At 43.7% G+C, this 19659-nt stretch overlaps 1 protein-coding gene across 1 annotated transcript in view; it reads right to left on the minus strand.

Moving 5' to 3' along the window:
- CHD8 (chromodomain helicase DNA binding protein 8) overlaps nucleotides 1-19659 on the minus strand; it is a 137042-nt gene that overhangs the window by 92802 nt on the left and 24581 nt on the right. Inside the window, exon 3 of the mRNA XM_087714191.1 lies at nucleotides 8323-9204. Within this exon, the coding sequence (XP_087570317.1) occupies nucleotides 8323-9072 (750 nt within the window). The 5' untranslated portion in view covers nucleotides 9073-9204. The remainder of the gene's footprint in view (nucleotides 1-8322; nucleotides 9205-19659) is intronic.

Raw genomic sequence — 19659 nt, forward strand, 5'->3', positions numbered from 1 at the left:
CAGGAGTCTGTCGTGGCCAAAAATGGGGCATTGCGGGCTTCATTTTCTTTTTTGACAAGTTATGAATTTTGCATTTATATTTTACCTTCTCTACGGTTACATGATTATTCCCTTCCATACGTTACCCTTTCTAATCATCATATCCCTAAATCACAAGTTCATTCCCCCCCCCCCATTTTTCAGCAAAAAGACAATTAGGAGCTTCCCTAATACACTAATAAATTTATATTGGTCTTTCTCTTGGCAAACTAATTATTTCTGCTATTTTTTTTGCTAGTTTGGTCATCTTCACCAACTACCGTATTTTTTGGAGTATAAGACGCACCGGAGTAGAAGATGCACCAAGGTTTTTGAAGAGGCAATTTTTAAAAAAAGTAGGTAGGTAGATAGAGGGAGAGAGAAAGGTAGAGACATACAGTAGGTAAGTAGGGAAAGAGAATAGTTAGGTAGATAAAGGGGAGGAGAGAGAGAGAGAGAGAGAGAGAGAGAGAGAGAGAGAGAGAGAGAGAGAGAGAGAGAGAGAAATATAGTAGATAGATAGGGAGAGAGAGAGTAGGTAGGTTGGTAGGTAGAGGGATAGAGAGAAGAAAGAGAGAGGGTGGGGAAATACAGTAGATAGTTTGGGGGAGGAGAGAGAGAGTACCTAGGTAGGTACATAGGTAGATAGAGGGCGAACGAGAGAGAGAGAGAGAGAGAGGGAGGGAGGGAGGGAGGGAGGGAGGGAGAGAGAAAGAGAGATGCAGTATATGGGTAGGGAGAGAGAGTAGGTAGGTAGATAAATGTCTCCATGTCCTGGAGAAGGAAATCATTGACAATCTGCAGCACCTAAGATTTTGTTTCTGCTGGTATAGCACTTGATCAGTGTAATTCTCATCAGTTAAAGCGCTTTCCAAAAGGGGGAAAAATGTTTTTGCACTCTGCGAACCTCCCCAAAATGCCCCCCACCTTTTAAAGGCATGAATAGCCTTGGGGGGGATTGCAGAGTGCTCCTAGAGGGTCGCCCCCCTCAAAATGAGCAAAAAACAGCCTGTTTTTTTGGTCAAGAAAATTGCATGCATAGCCTTATGGAGACTTATAGAGTGCTCCTGGGGGCTGGGCAAAGTTGAGCAAAAAACGGCCCGTTTTTTGCTCATCTCTGCCCTCCCCAGCCCCCAGGAGTTCTCTGAAAGCCGCCATAAGGCAATGCATGGCCATTTTGGTGAAGGGGGCGGGACTTCGGGAGGCAAAAAATGCTGCATTCGATGTATAAGACGCACCCAGATTTTCACTCTGATTTTTTGAGGAAAAAGGGTGCGTCTTATACTCTGAAAAATACAGTATTTCTATGTTGTGAGTATTTCAGATTCCTCCCTCCTCATTTTTCTGCAAATATGCTGGCAGCAATGATCATATGCAAAAATCTTCCATGTCTTCTAGTTTTTTTGTCCATTAATCCCAACAAGAAAAATTCTGGTTTTGCTTGAATGTTGATGTTTACACTTTTTTTTAATATCAGTGTATATATTTGAAGCCATTTTTTTTTTTTTTGGCTTTTTCACAAGTCCCCCAAGCATCATAAAATGGCTTTTTGTGTCGCTCCTATTTCTAACATAAATTTAAAGTACCCGTATACATTCTGGCCAATTGCTCTGGAGTCACATACCAACAATCTATAATTTATAGACATTCTGTTTTAAGTTATAACAATGTGAATTTCAATCCTATCAACCACATGTGTATCCACTGTTGCAACAATATGTACAGTCCAAAATTCTTAGCCCATTTTATCATATGCTCTCTTTACTTGTTCGTCCTCCATTTAGAATTTCAGCAAGGGTTTATACATTTTGGCCATTACATGTTTATTATTTATAGAGAATTCAACTTCATCTTCTGTATTGTGTGGCTCAATTCCAAATGTGCTATTATCTATCTTGTAATTTTTTTGTTATGCATACAAAGGCACTGAAAAGTACATCTTTCTGTACCCCTCTTGTTCTCTTGATTTCATTTTATATTGTCCACGTTCTTAACAACGCTAAATATTTGATTTGATTTATTGGATTTCTATGCCGCCCTATTCCCAGAGGGACTCAGGGCGGCTCACAAACCAAAAAAAAAAGGGGGGGGGGGGAATACAAACAGGAGGAAAACAACGGACAAACAACTACAAACAATCTAAAAAACACTCAACAACCACACAATTCGAGCAGGTTTCTTCACCTGCTATTTCTTTCCTATAAAACAGGTGCTACCAACCTTACGGGCATCAGGCACCATTACATTCATAATTTTAAATCCTGCAGACCACTAATATGGGTTCACCGACAAATGCGCGATAGACATATGCACGGCGAAAAAACCGCGACGGACAAATGAGCGCCATCAAAATAGCTAATTGATTTTCGACAATAGCGCGCCGACAAATGCGCGCCGACAAAATCGCATCATCAACAACCCTAACCCTTTATTGTGCTTGTCATCGCGCTTTTGTCGTCACTATTTTATGGTTGCGAATTTGTGGGCGCAATTTTGACGTCACGTTTTAATCGGCGCTATTTTGTCGGCGCGCATATGTCTATCACACATTTGTCGGGTCACGCTAATATGATCTGTCTTAATGACCGGGTGGATGGGCGTGGCTAGCTGGTCGTGTGGCTGGGTGGTCATGGCCAATTCAATGTCACTCACATCAAGAGGGACCTCGTCGGCCTCTACTCACCCCTCCCCTCCAAGCCACTCTTCGCCTGCCTGCTTGGGCTCCTTAGGGCCCCAACAGGAAGCAGTTGATGGAGCTAAGCAGCCACCATGAGAAAGAGTTGGCAAAAGAGCTCAGTTCAAATTGGATCTGACCGAGGAGGAGGCTCAGCAGAAGCACCTCACTGAAGACGATGAGCATAGGTTTTCCAAGCACAGGGAAGACCTGCAGAAATGTAAGGCCAGGTGCCGGAGCCTGGAGGCTCAGCAGGCTGAGATGGTCAGCCAGTTCCAGGCCATGATGCAGTCCCATTGGAAGAAGGCCCTCCGATTCTTCGCCACCAGCGGCACTTCCCTCCAGCCTTCGCCCAAAGCCCCCAACCAGGAGGCTGAAGCAGACCCCAAGAGGGAATTTCTGCCCCCTCTGACCCACACAAAAAGAAGGGGGAGACTCTCTGCAGCAACACAAGGGTTCATTGCACGTATCCAGCCCAGGGGCCGTAGTTTGAGGATTCCTGATTTAGTGCAGTATAAAAAATGAAAATAATTTTTCTGTGGACCACCGAAATTTTCTCATGGACCCCCAGTTGGTCACCGCTGCTATAAAATGCTTCTTGTGCCAAGATCCTTAAAGGCACATTCTACAGTGTTTCTGACAGAGTGATTTTCAAAATCTATACCAACTTTAACTTTATTGTATCATAAAAAGACTGTGCTCATATTTCAAACCTCAGGCTACGCTTTTTTAATTCTGCAATTATTTTATTTCTCAACGTCACTCTGTTTTTTTTAGATCAGGGGTATAAAACTTGCGGCCAGCGGGCCGGATGAGTCATAGGCTGGCCACGCCCACACCCAATTTAGCAAAGGAGAAAAAAAGTTGTGATACGTCATGTGACGACATGAGTTTGGCACCCCTGTTTTAGATGAATAACGAAAACTCCAGATACAACTTGCTACGAAGATTCTTATTAGGCTTTTCTTTTATTTTCTTTCTCTCTCCTTGTTCCGACCTAGGCTTCCTGATGCAGTAAAAAGCACACACTTAGTCCCCCAAACCCCTCTTTTTATTTCAAAGGCTGTAAATTATGTTCATTCAAGCCCGTAATGAGTCAAAAATAACTGTAAAGAGTCCTACAGTAGGCTGCCAAAGTCTTTCAGGATAAGGCTGATAAGCACCCACCTTTATCTTCCTGGAAACGCTGCCAAGGACTTAAGTGGCAGTTAGCTTGGTAAGACCACATAGAGCAAAGAGTCAAAACGGAGCTTCAGAAGGTAAACTGACCAGCATGAACCAAGTTGCTTTCTGCAAAGGCTCACATGCCTTTGCTTCTCCTTTATGCCCTATGGGAGGGGCCAATCACCTCCAAGCCTTACTCCCGAGTCGTCCCTTCTGTCTTAACTGTTCTTGCCTTCTGGCAGCTCTGCGCATGCACACACTGGGAACAGGGGGAGCCTGTTCCTCTGCCTCACTGAGGTCTGACTCTGAAGGCTCCAGAGAATAACTCCCAGATGGCCCTTGGCCCCTTCTCTGCCTCTGACGCAGAGCCTTCAGGACTGGCCCATGTTCCTCCCCAACCTCCTCGCTGTCCGACTCTGCCGCCAGATGTGCAGGCCGCCGGCGGACCACAACACTCCTCCCTTCCTTCCAAGTTACAACATCACTGAAAAATGTGACCCGATCTTTTCTCACATTTGTGACCGTTGTGGCGTCCCCATAGTCACGTCATCAAAATCCATCGGACTCCTGTTTACAACTGTTGCAGGATCCTGGGATCATGTGATCATTTTCTAACAAGCAAGGAGTCAAGGGGGAAAGCCAGATTCACTTAACCACCCGCATTACTGCCTTAACCACTGCAGCGATTCACTGAACAACGGTGGCAAGAAAGGTTGTAAAAATGGGACAAAACTGTCTTGCTTAGCCTGGACATTTTGTGGTCGTAAATTGAGGACTACCCTGTATGTGGACTTTCTTCCCCTTGCCAGGATTGGCAGTTGAGGCTGTCCTGCCTGCCGAATTCTGGGAACTGAAATCTGTCCTATCTGGTCGTACAATGGGGAACAACTGGCTTGAAGAAGGTCTCGCTTAACAACAAAAATGTCGGCCTTAATTGTGGTTGTATGTTAAGGAACAAATTTACCTGCTTTGTGCAACCAACGCTGCCATCAGAATGCAGGAAAAATCAGCCAGGGAGGTGTTAGGAATCTCTCTCTCTCACACACATAAAAGAATATAAACCCACTTGCTGTGTTTCCCGCCAATCTACTTTTAAAAATTCCCCCGGAAACAACACAAGTTTTTTGAATTGGAAGTCCTTGGAAGTGACCCAGGTTTAAGTTCCCAAGTGTTATAACTCCAGAGCCATGTCTCACCTGGATCAAAACGACCTTGATAAGGGAATAGAAGGGGAACTTACCAAATTTGCATAGGATACCGTGTTTCCCAGAAAATACGACCTGCCCTGAAACTTGCCACATTTTTTGCGTGAGCAAAAATACAAGCCACCCCCACCAAAATAAGCCCCCTGGACAATCCCCTCCTCCGGTCAGGCAGAGCACCGCTCACCGACCTAGTGGTATCCCAAAGGCGCCAAGTCACGGAAGCCGGGGGAGGGGAAGGCGCTCACGTTGCTTGCCACCTTTGGGATACCGCTAGATTGGGGAGTGGGGTTCTGCCTGGCCAGAGGGGGGAGTTGCCGAGCGGCTGCTCCCTTGCGAGTGGGCTCCCGAAGAGCCGGGCACAGCCTCAGGGGCAAAGCAGCCATGAGGTGACCATGCTCATGAGCAGCCGCCCGACAAACCCCCTCTCCAGCCGGGCAGAGCGCCATTCACTGATCTAGGGGGTATCCCTAAGGCGCCAAGCCATGTGGGGCTCTACCCGCCCCCCCAGCTCCTGCGGCTGGGCACATTAGGGATACCCCCTAGTTCAGTGCATGGAGCTCTGCCTGGCTGGAGGGGGGCTGCACGAGCGCTTGTTCCGTCCCCAGCAAGTATGCCTCCCAGTCTCACCATCTCCCAGCATCTCCCTGCAGGGCCAGGGCGCCGCCGCTGTGCTTCGAGCATAACATCTTCTCCGGCTTCCAAACTCTAAAACTCAGCTGCCGAGTCTTCCAGCAGTGGCCGCTCTAGGAGTGCACTCTATGGTTTGTGGGCTGGCTGCTGGAAGATTCTCTGTCCGGAAGACTCTCTGTCCGGCAGCCGGCCCACAACCATAGAGTGCATTCCTAGAGGGCTCCGCGTGCCATAGGTTCGCCATCGCAGCCCTAGAAGAAAGGCTCAAGATCCAGATGGATCTGGACAGACTTGAACCCTGGGCCCTCTCTAACAAGATGAAATTCCACGTAGAGAAAAGTAAAGTCCTACACTTAGGCAAGAAAAACCCAAAGTACACACATACATGGGGTGAAACCAGGCTTCATAACAGTGACTGTGAGAGGGAGTCTTAGTGGACAACCAATTAAATATGAGCCAGCAGTGAAAGAAGCCAATGCAATCCTAAGTGGCATTAATAGAGGGATACAATAACTTGGTCCTTAACACCAATAAGCCCAAGGAGCTTATAGCGGACTACAGAAGGAATAGATCAGGCATCCAGCCCTTGCTTATCAATGGAGATCGAGTGGAGCAAGTGGCCAGTTTTAAGTTTCTGGGTGTTATCATTAAAAGAGGACCTGACCTGAGGCGCTCACATTGCAGCACTGGTCAAAAGGGCCCAGCAGAGATTATACTACCTGAGGCTTCTCAGGAAACAGAAACTGAATGAAAATCTGAATGTATCGTTGGATACATGGGAAATGATATGGGTAAGAAATCTAAAATTTACACAAGCCCAAAATTTGAGAGAAAACTTTTATAAGATGTTTTATAGATGGCATTTAGATCCTACAAAACTAGCCTGTATGTATCCAAATTTACAACCTAAATGCTGGAGATGTGATTGTCTCGATGCTACATACTATCATATATGGTGGACTTGTAAAAAGGTAAAAGCATTTTGGATAAAAATATGGTGGATTATGCAAAATGTTCTTAAAAAAAGAATAAAGTTAGTTTTGTTAGTTATAATTACTGATTGTACAGTTGTAGAGATTAACTTGATTTTGCATTTAATAAGGGCAGCAATACTGTTGGTGGCGCAATATTGGAAGAAGGAAGATCTGCCTACTATTCAAGAATGGCCATTAAAAGTAACAAACCTAGCAGAGATGGCTAAAATATCAGCATATCTCAAGGATCGCTCAAACGAGAGATATAAACTGGAGTGGAGAAGATGGATTGACTATACTCAAAATAAATATGGGACTAAGAAATTCCAGATAGTTTATGACTGAAGAAACAAGGAATGATATAATCTGTTTAGACTTAGCCTAGCAAAGAGGAGTTAAAGCTCAAATGAAAGATGATACTAACTTTTTTTAAAGTTTATTTTAGAACATCTTTGTTAAAGATTTACATCCTGTATTGATTCTGGGAAGTCAGGGGGGGAGGTTGGGGGAGTTCGGGTGGGGAGGGCAGGGCGGGGGAGGTAAACATTTGTAAAAGTTTTTTTTTCTAAAATTTTCAATTAAAAAAAAGAAGAAAATCTGCTGGTGAACTTCTACCGCTCCACCATAGAGTCTATTTTAACCTATGTGTGTGGTTTGCCAACTGCACAGTGGCAGATAGGACGGCACTCCAGAGGGTCAATGTCATTGCGCAGAGGATCATGGGTTGCCCTCTCCCCTCTTTGGAAGAGCTTTATAGCTGCCTTAAGAAAGTTCAAAACATTCTTAAAAGATCCATTTCATCCTGAGCACCCCTCTCCTTTTTTTTTGAACTATTATCATCTGGCAGACGGTACAGGACAATAAAAACAAGGACAAATAGGCTGAAAAACAGCTTCTCTCCCAGGGCAGTAACTATGTTGAATTCTACGGTGTAGTGCAATATTAATGCAATATCGTGTTTTCAATTTCAATGGTATAGCATGTGAAGGATGTGTGTTTTTATTTTTATAGATACAATGTACACTGAAGATGGCATTTAATTTCATTGTACGATGTACAATGACAATAAAGTAAACTAAACAATCAAGATCAAGTGAGGTACTAATACCACTCTATAAAGCCTTAGTAACCACCCATCCAATTTTGGTCACCACACTATAAAAAAAGATGTTGAGTTCTAAAAAAAAATGCAGAGAAGAGCAACCAGGATGATTAGAGGACTGGAGGCTAAAACATATGAAGAACGGTTGCAGGAACTGGGCTTGGCTAGTCTAGTGAAGAGAAGGACCAGGGGAGACATGATAGCAGTCTTCCAATATTTGAGGGGCACCTGAAGGCCAGACAAGGAATAATGGATGGAAATTGATCAAGGAGAGCTTCAACCTGGAAATAAGGAGAAATTGTTTGACAGTGAGAACAATCGACCAATGGAACAGAAGTTGCCTTCAGAAGTTGTGGGAACTTCATCATTGGAGGCTTTCAAGAAGAGATTGGACTGCCATCTGTCAGAAATGGTGTAGGGTCTCCTGCTTGGGCGGGAGGGAGAGTTGGACTAGATGACCTACAAGGTCCCTTCCAACTCTGTACAATTGATAAATATCTGTAAAAGAACCTGTTAAAATTGCTGCATCCTCACCTGGAAGAACTGTGTGCTCACCTGAGCTGGAGTCGAGGTCAGGGTCACGGCAGGTTTGAGCGGAGCAGCACCCGTGTTCCCTCCCGCTTGGCTCTTCACGGGCTGCAGGACAAGCTGCTTGACGGGACGTCCGGGTTGCACCAGCCGATGGAGTGTTGTGGGGGCCCCAGCTCCAGGAGACACTTTGGTGGCCAGCACTGCGTTGCCCGAGACAATGGAGACCCCGGGACGCAATGGAGTTCCCGTCAATACCTTGGCAAAGGTCACTTTGCCCCCATTGGCTGCCCCAATGGGCTGCGCTTGAATCTGAGCCACGTGAGCGCCAGTCATGGAGCTTCCGGCCGGGGCTTTCAGGATGACGATCTTGGGGGCCGGCTGGGGCACGGCGGTTGGCTGCGCCCCGGCAGAAGAAGAAGACACGACCGTTGAGGTGGTTGTGGCCGACGAGACTCCCATGAACGGATTGCCTTGGCTGAGGACCTCTTGATCCTGAGGGACCTGCAGGAGGCCTGGTTGATCTTGCTGGGGGGGCTCGGTCACGGACTCTGGTTGCGTATCGGGGAGGGGCAGGGTCTCTGTTTGGGAGGGCTCCGGCTGAGGGGGAACCTGCTGGTCTTTGGAGCCCCCCGCTAAGGAGTCTAGGGTGGCCCCTGAAAGCCCCAAGGCCTCTTCAATGGGATCCGGAGTGCCCTGGTTAAAGCTCTCATCAGTCAATGAGTCCAAGCCAAAAAGGTTAGGATCGTCAAAGAGGTCCATGATGGGGTCAGCCATGGCCGAAGGAAAAGAGTCTTTCGCTCCTGGCTCAGGAAGTCCCTTTCCCAATTGCCCTTCCTTGACCCAAGAGTTGTCAATCAAGCAGGCTCCGCCTCATGAAGGAAGGGCGCACATGTTCTGCGGGACAGCCTGAAAAAGAGGAAAACATTGGTTAAGAACATCATCTCATTAAGCCCAAGGATCTTGTTTTAGTCCAGCTGTGTTTGCCACACAGATGGTTATACTGAGCCGAGGAGGCGCAGTGGTTAAGAGCGCAGCACTGCGGGCTACTTCAGCTGATTGCTAACTGCTATTCACCAGTTCGAATCTCACCAATCTCAAGGTTGACTCAGCCTTCCATCCTAATCTCACCAATCTCAAGGTTGACTCAGCTTTCCATCCTTCCAAGGTGGGGAAAATGAGGACCCAGATTGTTGGGGGCAAATAGGCTGACTCTATAAAACCGCTTCAGGTAAAGGTAAAGGTTTTCCTCGCACATATGTGCTGGTCGTTCCTGACTCTAAGGGGCGTTGCTCATCTCCGTTTCAAAGCCAAAGAGCCAACGCTGTCCGAAGACGTCTCCTTGGTCATGCGGCCAGCATGACTCAACCCCAAAGGCGCATGGAACGCTGTTACCTTCCTACCAAAGCTGGTCCCTATTTTTTTAACTTGCGTTTTTACGTGCTTTTGAACTGCTAGTTTGACAAAAGCTGGGACGAGTAACAGGAGCTCACTCCATTACGCGGCATGAGGGATTCGAACCACCAACCTTTCTGATTGACAAGCTCAGCGTCTTAGCCGCTGAGCCACCACGTCCCTGGTGTTTCACTTAGCAACTTAAATTTCACTTCAATTTTGGGCTCAATTGTGGGTCATAAGTTGAGGACTACCTCTGTAAGTGCTAGTGCTATACTTTTTACCTGTTCTAAGCCTCATTCCCATCAGCTTCACTGGATGAGTCCTGTTGCTAGAATGCCGTCATTTGCAACCAGGAAAAAAATTCGAATTCCACCCACTATGAAACAGGCAGGGGTGCTTTTTCGACGAACAGCCCCATGAGAGAATCATACCAACGGCCACACTTTCCAGAACACATTTCTACTTCCACATGCTGACTCAGCTTTCGATGTGCAGCACATCTATCTTCTATTAAAACTCTCCTGGTCTTTCGTAACCCTTAACTGGGCAAAACGCTGCATTTTAAGGCCAACCGTTTTTCAACCTGAAACAGGATAAACTTACAGAATGTTAAGGCTCAAAATTGAGCTCCCGTTGGCCAATTTTATGGAAACAGCTGACGACATGATAATGTCATCGTATCTTTCCTGTTCAGCTGGGATGTGACCCCCGAAGGAAAGACAGCTCAAAGAACATCCTTCAAAATGGAAAAAGGTCTTCTGTAGTCACGACAGAAGCCTAAGATTGAAAACCGGGCTTGTCAGATACATCTTTTCTATCCTGCTCGACGGAGTAGAGAGTTGGTCTCTGACAGACAGCCACTTGAAAGGGACTAGAAGCACTTGAAATGTGGACTTCCAGGTGGCTGTTAAGTATAAGCTGGTTTGACAAAATCAGAAATGAGGAGGGGATAAGCTGCTTGGGAAAGCCAAGGGAAATCATCAAAACCATAAACAAACGAAAGTTTAGAATATTTCAGACATGTCGATGCGACACCCGGAAAAATGAGACATACTTCCGCTTAATCCTCCAAGGAAAGATTGAAAGAAAACTAAATCCAGGCGGAAGAAGAACATCATGGCTTCAAAATCTAAGGGAGTGGTTTGAACAAAACCGCTGAAGCACTTTAATTGTGCGGCTGTTGATAAAAATAGGATCGCCAATGTCCGATGATATAAGGAGAAGGAGGAGAAGAAGAGGAGGAGGAGGAGGAGGAGGAAGAGGAAGAAGAAGAAGAAGAAGAAGAGGAGGAGGAGGAAGAAGAAATTTCGCTTCTCATCCAAGAAGCTTCATCTGAACTGATGAAGCTTCTTGGATGAGAAGCGAAACATCTTCTTCCTCAAAAGGAAAAAAAAACCAGCCCACTTGCCTTTTGAAAAAGCACCTTTGAGACAACTATGATCTGGATCAGTGGTCACCTACTGGTGGTCCATGAACCACTGGTGACCAGCGAAAAAGTTTTGGTGGTCCGCAGAAAAATTATTTGCATTTTTTTATATTGCACTAAATACTATTTATCTTTTTTAAAAAAAAAATCTGTTTTATGCAGTTTAACAGAGGTGGTTTTGAAGGCGTCTCCGTCTCCGAATATGTCCCAAACTTTCCTGCGAAGAGAGTATGTTAGAAGCGCTTAATCTCTAAAAGAATTTTAAAGAACTTTTCAAGCACGTTAGGACCTCTGCTGCTGCTGTTGGGAAGCATGGAAGAATCAAGTAAGGAAATGCCTCTGAAACGATAAACCAAAGGGTCACATGGTAGTCTAATTTACAATTAAATCAGCTCCAGAAGTGCGTATGCAACTTTAAAAATAATAATAATAAATGTTGTATTTTTAAGTGACCGGCTCTGCCTAAGAGGTGGAAATAGTTCAGATGTTTAGCAGCCAGCCACAATGGGTTGAGCTGAACCAGCAATTTCACTGCCATTATTTTCCACCTCTCCAAAGCAAGTTCTCTACAGACTGCAGGGAAGACATATCTAGGAATCTAGGCTCAAGATCCAGGCTTGAACAATAGGCCCTATCTAACAAAATGAAATTCAATGTAGAGAAAAGTAAAGTCCTACACTTAGGTAAGAAAAACCAAAAGTAAACGTATACATGGGGTGAAACCAGGCTTAATAGCAACTGTGAGAGGGATCTTGGGAGTCTTAGTGGACAACCAGCTAAATATGAGGCAGTCAAAAAAGCCAACGCAAGCCTAAATTGCATGAACAGAAGCATACAAATCAAGATCAAGGGAGATTCTAATACCACTCTATAAAGCCCTAGTAAGGCCACGCCTAGAGTACTACATCCAATTTCGGTCACCCCACTATAAAAAAGATGTTGAGGCTCTAGAAAGAGTGCAGAGAAGGATGATGAGGGGACTGCAGGCTAAAACATATGAAGAACAGTTGCAGGAATTGGGCATGGCTAGTCTAGTGAAGAGAACGACCAGGGGAGACGTGATAACACTGTTCCAATATTTGTCAAAGAGACGAGGGGTCAAGCTATTTTCCGACTTGAAGGTTGGACAAGGAATAATGGTTGGAAACTGATCAAGGAGAAATTCAACCTAGAAATAAGGTGGAACTTTCTGACAGTGAGAACAATCAACCGATGGAACAGAAGTTGCCTTCAGAAGTTGTGGGAGCTTCATCACTAGAGACTTTCAAGAAGAGACTGGACTGCTGTCTGTCAGAAATGGTGTAGGGCAGGGGTCAGCAACCTTAAACATTCAAAGAGCCACCAAGGTCCTAAACAGAAGCCCCCCCCCCCCCTTCAATTCTGGAGCCAACCAGAAGTCTGGTTTCCCCACCATAGAGTCTCCTCCTTGCATGGCATCCTTTTTCCTCTGCCAACCAGAAGTCCGGTTCCCCCATCATAGAGTCTTCTCCTAGCGCGGCATCCTTTTATCTCTTCCTGTCCTAACCAAAAGCCCTATCAATTGTGGCGCCGACCGGTGACAGGGAGCTGCAGCAGAGGGATGAAAGAGCCACATGCAGCTCCAGAGCCGTGGGTTGCTGATCCCTAGCGTAGGGCCTCCGGCTTGAGTGGGGTGGGTGAATTAGATGACTTATAAAGTCCTTTCCAACGCTGTTGATCTGAGATCAGCCAATTACATAATGGGAAGCCTAGGATGCGTAATAGCCAAACCCCCCCCCCTTAAAAGGATTTGCATAGATCAGGGGTTAGGGTACGATGGCCCTTCTGTGACTTGTGGACTTCAACGCTCAGAAATCCTGAGATATAGGTAATAGATATGCAGACAGGATGTTAAAAAAAATGTCAATCAACAGCTGCCGGTGTTCCGGGACCCAATATAAAAGGGCGTTTCAGTTAACTGTTGTTAATTTTAAAGCCCTAAATCAGGGCTCACCAACCTTTCGGACCTCAGGGAGCACTAAATTCATAATTTTAAATCCTGCGGACCATTAATACGATCTGCCTAATAATTGTCTTGGTGGACGTGGCTAGGTGGTCATATGACTGGGTGGGCGTGGCCAATTCGATGTCACTCATTTTTTTGAATTTTTTTATTTTAATTGAACAGAAACACACACAAAAAAGAATCATCCTTCATTACATCTTGTAGTAAGCGTGTCGATTGGTTACAGATAACTTTCGTGCATTTCTTCCACAGTCATTACTTATAGTTCATATTAGATCATACACTTTAAGTTAAAAATCTTTGATCATTTGACTTTGCATCTCAAGGTTCCTCAGCTCGTTTACAAAGAGTGATAGTGAGAAGAGCATGGGTTGTTTATACAGGTGCTCTTTGGGAGCTTTATTGGCAGCTGGAGTGGAGTGAAAACAAAGCCTTGTCTTGAAAGATTATAAATGAACTTGCTTTAAATTTAATAAAAAGTTTTGAATGCCAGAGTGGCAGTGTTTAGAAGTTGGAAGAATGGCGCAACATGAAAAAGAAACCTTCACATTGCAAAAGATTATGTTTGAAATTCAAAAATTATTAGAAGTAGCGGAGAAAATTGAGAAGAGATTGGAGAACATAGATTGTAGAACAGTAAAATTTGATGGAAAAATTGAGGATGTTCATCAAATGAAGAAAGTGGAGGTCAGGGTTCTAAAAACTGAAGGAAAAAATAAACAAAGAGACAAGAAAATTGTTGATACTGACAGTGAACTGAGCGTGGTTGGAAATGGAAAGAGTGGAATATGGAAAGGGGAGATAGATGGACTGGAGCTCTACCCCAGATTTCAAAGTATAGAAGAAGAAAAGAGAGAAGAACTGATGGAACTAAGGAGAGAAATTTTGTCAGAAGCACTTGTAATAACCAAAGATAAGCTGATCGAAGAAGCAGATGGAGGGTTTCGAGCTTATACAAAATATGCAATAAGCAATAAGTTGCAAAGAGAAGTCCATATAAAACTTAGTAAGGAAATAACCAGAATACTAATGCCACAAATGGCAAAAGACATAAGACTGCACTATTACTGGAAAGACACAGGTTGATGTAATGAAAGCTTTTAATATTAAGTAAAATTTAGTTAAAATTAGAGCATTATGTATAAAATGAAGTAATAATGGATACAGTTAGATAATTGATTGATAATGATAATGCATATATATGTATTGGTTTGATAAGAAGAAATTTGATATAAATTGCAAATGGTGACTACGAAAGGGGGTTTAGAAATTATGTTATTAAATATAAGCAATTTTTATTTAGAACATGTTATAAAGATGTAATGTTACTGGATGATATTGGGAAGAGCTAATGGAATGCCATTATGTGGTTTTGCTTTAAATCTGGAATATTTTATATAAAAGGACGTAAAAACAATTATAGTCAAATGAAGGTTGAGGTATGATGATAGTAATATATATAAATATATTTGATTTAAAATGTATGATTTGATATGAATTATAGGTGATGACTGGGGAAGGGATGCACGGACATTTTTGTAACCAATCGACACACTTTCTACAATTTGTAATGGAAGATGGTTTTGTGTTTTTGTGTGTGTGTGTTTTGTCTCTGTTTATTCAAAAATAAAAAAAAATCTTTATAAAGAAAAACAAACCCCAAATTCATAGTTGATAGAAATGTAGCTGATGAACTCGAATTATAATCTCAAGTCTTTTCTTAAGGGTTATTATTATTTTTGTTAAGAGTGCGGGGTGTGTGTATTTGTATGTGTGTGTGTGTGTGTGTGTTTCCTATTTATTAAGTAGGCCTCTGTCATTATAGGGAGAAAAAAAAATAGGCCACCGACGATTATGTCAAAGGCTGCATCACATTGAAAGCTTCTGACTTTGCTCAAGTTAAATTGTGCCAACAAGCTTTAGCAGATCAAGGAAGACGATATTCTATGGAGTCTCACCGGGATGCAGGAATCTGTGGCAGCTACTCAAGTAGCTTCTGCTGAAAAGGAAATTAAGGTAGACCAAGTCTTGTTTCTACTCAAGAATTTTGGATGAGTTGGGTGTCTTCTCCAGGTCCTGGTCCTTCCTAGAAGAGACCTCCACCCATCCTTAACCAAATATGAGATGTGTGGCTCTCCCCCAAGCAATGATGTCTGTCTGTCTGTCTATCATCTATCTATCTATATCTATCTACATATCTACATACATACATACATACTGGTCTTGTTGTATTCGGGTCTTTTCCCGTGTAAGATTGAGATTGTCTTGGCAACGTTTCATGGCTGGAGGGGCGGGGGTTGCGCGAGTGGCTTTTCCGCTCCCCGCTCGTGCAACTTGCAGGCTCACGATGCCCTTGGCTAACTCTGGAGAGCCAGGATATCTCCGCTGCTGGCGCCGCCTGCCGCTTGGGTTTCCCCCCCCCCCCCCGCCTTTTAAAGCACGGAGGATGGATGCTGCTCTGGGAGCACGCTCTATGGTTATGGGCTGCAAAGCGTACAACCATAGAGCGTACTCCCAGAGCGGCATCCGTCCTCCGTTGCGGCTTCCAAAGCACTGAGGTAGGATTCCGCTCTGGGAGTACGCTCTATGGTTGTACGCTACCATAGAGCGTATTTCCAGAGCGGCATCCGTCCTCTGTGCTTTGAAAGCTGCCATAAAAAAAAAACAAAAAACAAACAAGCGGCGGGCGGCTCCAGCAGCGAAGATGCCCTGGCTCTGCAGAGTTAGCCAAAGGCATCATGAACCTGCGAGTCGAGCGAGCAGGGAGCGGAAAAGCCGCTCGCGCAACCCCCCTCTGCAGTCATGCAGAGTCCCATTCACTCACCTTGGGGCATTCCAAAGGCGCCGAGGCGCGGGAGGCGGAGGGCAGCGAACAGGCGCTCGCGTTGCTTGGTGCCTTCCGGGTACCGCTAGATCGGTCAGTGCCGCTGTGCCCAGCTGGAAAGGGGGGTTGCTGGGCGGCTGCTCACGAGCGTGGCCACCTCATGGCTGCTGTGTTGCTACTGCGACAGCACAACACAGCCATTCGACCCTGAGGTTGTGCTGGCTCTTCGGAGCCCGGTCACAAGGGAGCAGCAACCCAGCAACCCAAAAACAATAAGCCCTCCGCTTTAATAAGCCCAAGACCATATTTTGTGGGTCAAAAAAATATAAGACTGTCGTATTTTCGGGAAAACTTGGTATTAGGATTCCCATATTCAAACTCGGTTTCTTCAAAGCACTAAGAATGCTCTAATTAACATATGGAAGTCACAAGACCCCAAATCAAACTGCTGAAGGATCCACTTTTACGACCTTCTGACAAGCAAAGTCAATGGGGAAAGCCAAATTCACTTTAACAACCGGGTGACTCACTTATCAACGGCAGTGATTCATTTGAACACTGGGGCAAGAAAAGGTGTAAAATGGGGCAAAACTCACTTAACAAATGTCTTGCTTAACAACAGTAATTTTGGGTTCATCTGTGGTCGTAAGTTGAGGACTATCTAGAGTGATTCCCTATAATCTCCGCCTCGTCATCATCTTCATTTAACGGCCCCATAATCCCTTGCGGGGTAGTCTCTGGGCAACTGAATGGAGCTAGTGGAGTGTTTTAATGGCCAGATGCCCTTCCTCTCACCAACACGGAGTTCCCCCCCCCCAGCAGATATATTCTCAATGTGCCTAGAGAGAAATATCTGCCTCTACCTGGGATCGAACTCACAGCCTCCTGATTGTGAGGCAAGAACTCCACCTTTAGGCCACAGCACCACTCTCCCGTAATCCCTGCCATGTGTTTATTCCAATATCTGATGCTAATATACGAGAATCTCTCCTAGAACTACAATTCAATTATCAGAGGGGGGCTGCCTGTCAAGCCTGATTTTGATTGGGGTGTGGGATTGTTTGTATCCTTGGGCATTCTGATATGAATTCAGTTTGACATAGGTCGGGGCTGAAGGCTCCCTCCAATTATATTATACTATAATATAATGCCCAATGGGTATATCTGAAAGTTCATTCCTCAGCGTCTAAAAATCGAAGCAAAAACTTCTGAACGGACAGGCAGCTATGAAAGTATTATACTCACTGCCTATCGTTTAGGACCCATTTTTTCAAAACAACCATAATGGATACCGTCATAATATTCTCCTTTTCTTAAAATTTTTGTTGCTTTCCTGCTCCAACCAGTTTTGTGATTACTGAATTTGTGTGATGCTTTCTTGCGTGAATCATCGAAGCAAAGAAAGGATGAGAAATTCAGAAAAGACTACAGTTATTTATTTATTTTTTTGAAAATGCCAATGTGTTTCTGGAATATTTTTCAACAACCACCGATTTATATTTGGGATATCATTCATAAAATCGGGACTGCATACTATGTATACATCAAGAAAAACAGAAGAGGGGAGAGAAGTGCTTAGATTGAATAGCCAAGAAGCAGATGAAGATAGAGATGAATATTTGAGAGAGGAATTGGGGAGGCAAGTCAATAGCAAATAAAGTATTGAAGCAGGCAAAGGACGATGGATAAATGAATTTTCTTTTGTCTCATTGTTCTGATTTGCTTTTCCTTCTCTCTCTTTCCCTCTTTCTTTTAAAGCATAGCGATTAAAATATTGAAGCGGGCAAGTGATGATGGATGGATGATCCTTCTATTTGTTGTTGTTCTTATTTGCTTTTGATTTTCTTTCTATCTCTTTTATTCTTTTTTTAGGTAGGTGACATGATTATAATTTAGATAGGATTAAAAGAGAAAAAAGTTTTAAAAGAAATAAAGTGTGACATGATTAAAAGCTAGAATAAGTGACAGAAAGGGGGAATATGATAAAGTATACACTTTATAATAATTAAAGTAATAACAGGATACATCATGGAATAAAATGTATAATGACGGACTATAACCTAATAAAGATGTGTACTGTTATTAGAAATGCATAAGTTGACTGAATGTAATAATTATGATTAATTTTACTAGTTTTAGTTTGTTCAGTGGGTTTTTACAACCTTTCTTGCCAGAGTTATTAAGTGAATCACTGCAGTTGTTAAGTTAATAACATGGTTGTATTGTATTGTATTGTATTGTATTGTATTGTATTGTATTTAATAGATTTATAGGCCGCCCAATCCCGGAGGACTTGTCAAGTTCCCTGTTAACTTTGCTTGCCAGGAAGCTCCAAAAGGGGGTCTCATCACTCCGGGATACTGCAACCATCATAAATATAAGTCTGTTGCCAATCATCCAAATTTTGATCATGTGACCATGGGGAGGCTACAACAGTTTCAAGTGTGAAAAATGGTCGTAAGTGACTTTTTTCAGTGTCATTGAGCTGATGTATGTCAAAGATTACCTGTATATAAATAAGAGATTAATGCTCCGTGCAGGGAATTTACATCCAACTAAATATATGTTTGCAAAGATGATGTCCTTGATGTAACTCTCTCTTATCTAGTTGCCATGGACAATTTGGAAAATGGAATGAATGCTAGCAACTCCTGCATTTAAAAACAAAAGAAAAACCACCAGTCTTTTCCATATACTATTTTTCTACATATAGAAAAATACAGTTAATACAACAGAGGTACTGAAAATGGTATATTTTAAATTTGATACAGCTCACAGGCTGAATTTCATTTCTGACTTTTTGAATGAATTCCGGGAGAAATCATAATATAAATGAATAGCCCCATTTTTTTAAAAAAAAAAAAAATCAAAGTTCACTATGTACTTCTAAAAACGACTTTGTTTTTTTCATTTAAAAACACAACCTTCACCAACAAAAAGCCTGATGTAAAAAAATAATAGCTAATTAGAAATGCAAAATATTTCCAAGGAACTAATTTTGATACTAGAACTTAAGAGAACGTAAAACTTCCAAGCACAGGTTTTCTAAATTTCTACTGACTGGGACCGGTTGCAATGTATGGCTGTGAAAGTTGGACCATAAGGAAGGCTGAGCGCCAAAGAATGGAGGCCTTTGAACTCTGGTGCTGGAGAAGACTCCTGCGAGTCCCTTGGACTGCAAGGCGATCAAACTGGTCAATCCTAGAGGAGATCAACCCTGACTGCTCTTTAGAAGGCCAGATCCTGAAGAGGAAACTCAAATACTTTGGCCACCTAATGAGAAGGAAGGACTCCCTGGAGAAGAGCCTAATGCTGGGAACGATGGAGGGCAAAAGAAGGGAACGACAGAGAATGGGGTGGCTGGATGGAGTCACCAAAGCAGCCGACGTGAGCTTCAATGGACTCCAGAGGATGGTAGAGGACAGGAAGGCCTGGAGGAACGTTCTCCATGGGGTCGTGATGGGTTGGACACAACTTCGTGACTAACAACACAATGGCCGAGAGAAAATTTGGGGCTTTTAATCACTAATGTTAGAACTACAAGTAAGTTGCTGGACTATTGGCAATCTCACTAGCAAAACACCCATCTTGTTTTCCTGCATCTTGCATTTGAAAATAGCAGGAACGAGAAATCTCACTCTAGTTCTAAATGGGTTAATCTAAGGCCAATTCACTCAGTTTACTCAAAACTATAAAACTTGTTGAAGAATTTATGAAAAAAGGGGTTGAAGT

The sequence above is a fragment of the Thamnophis sirtalis genome, unplaced genomic scaffold (assembly GCF_051295495.1).
Source record: "Thamnophis sirtalis isolate CommonGarterSnake01/CBP01778 unplaced genomic scaffold, rThaSir2_p1.2 scaffold_4, whole genome shotgun sequence".
Lineage (NCBI taxonomy): Eukaryota > Metazoa > Chordata > Lepidosauria > Squamata > Natricidae > Thamnophis > Thamnophis sirtalis.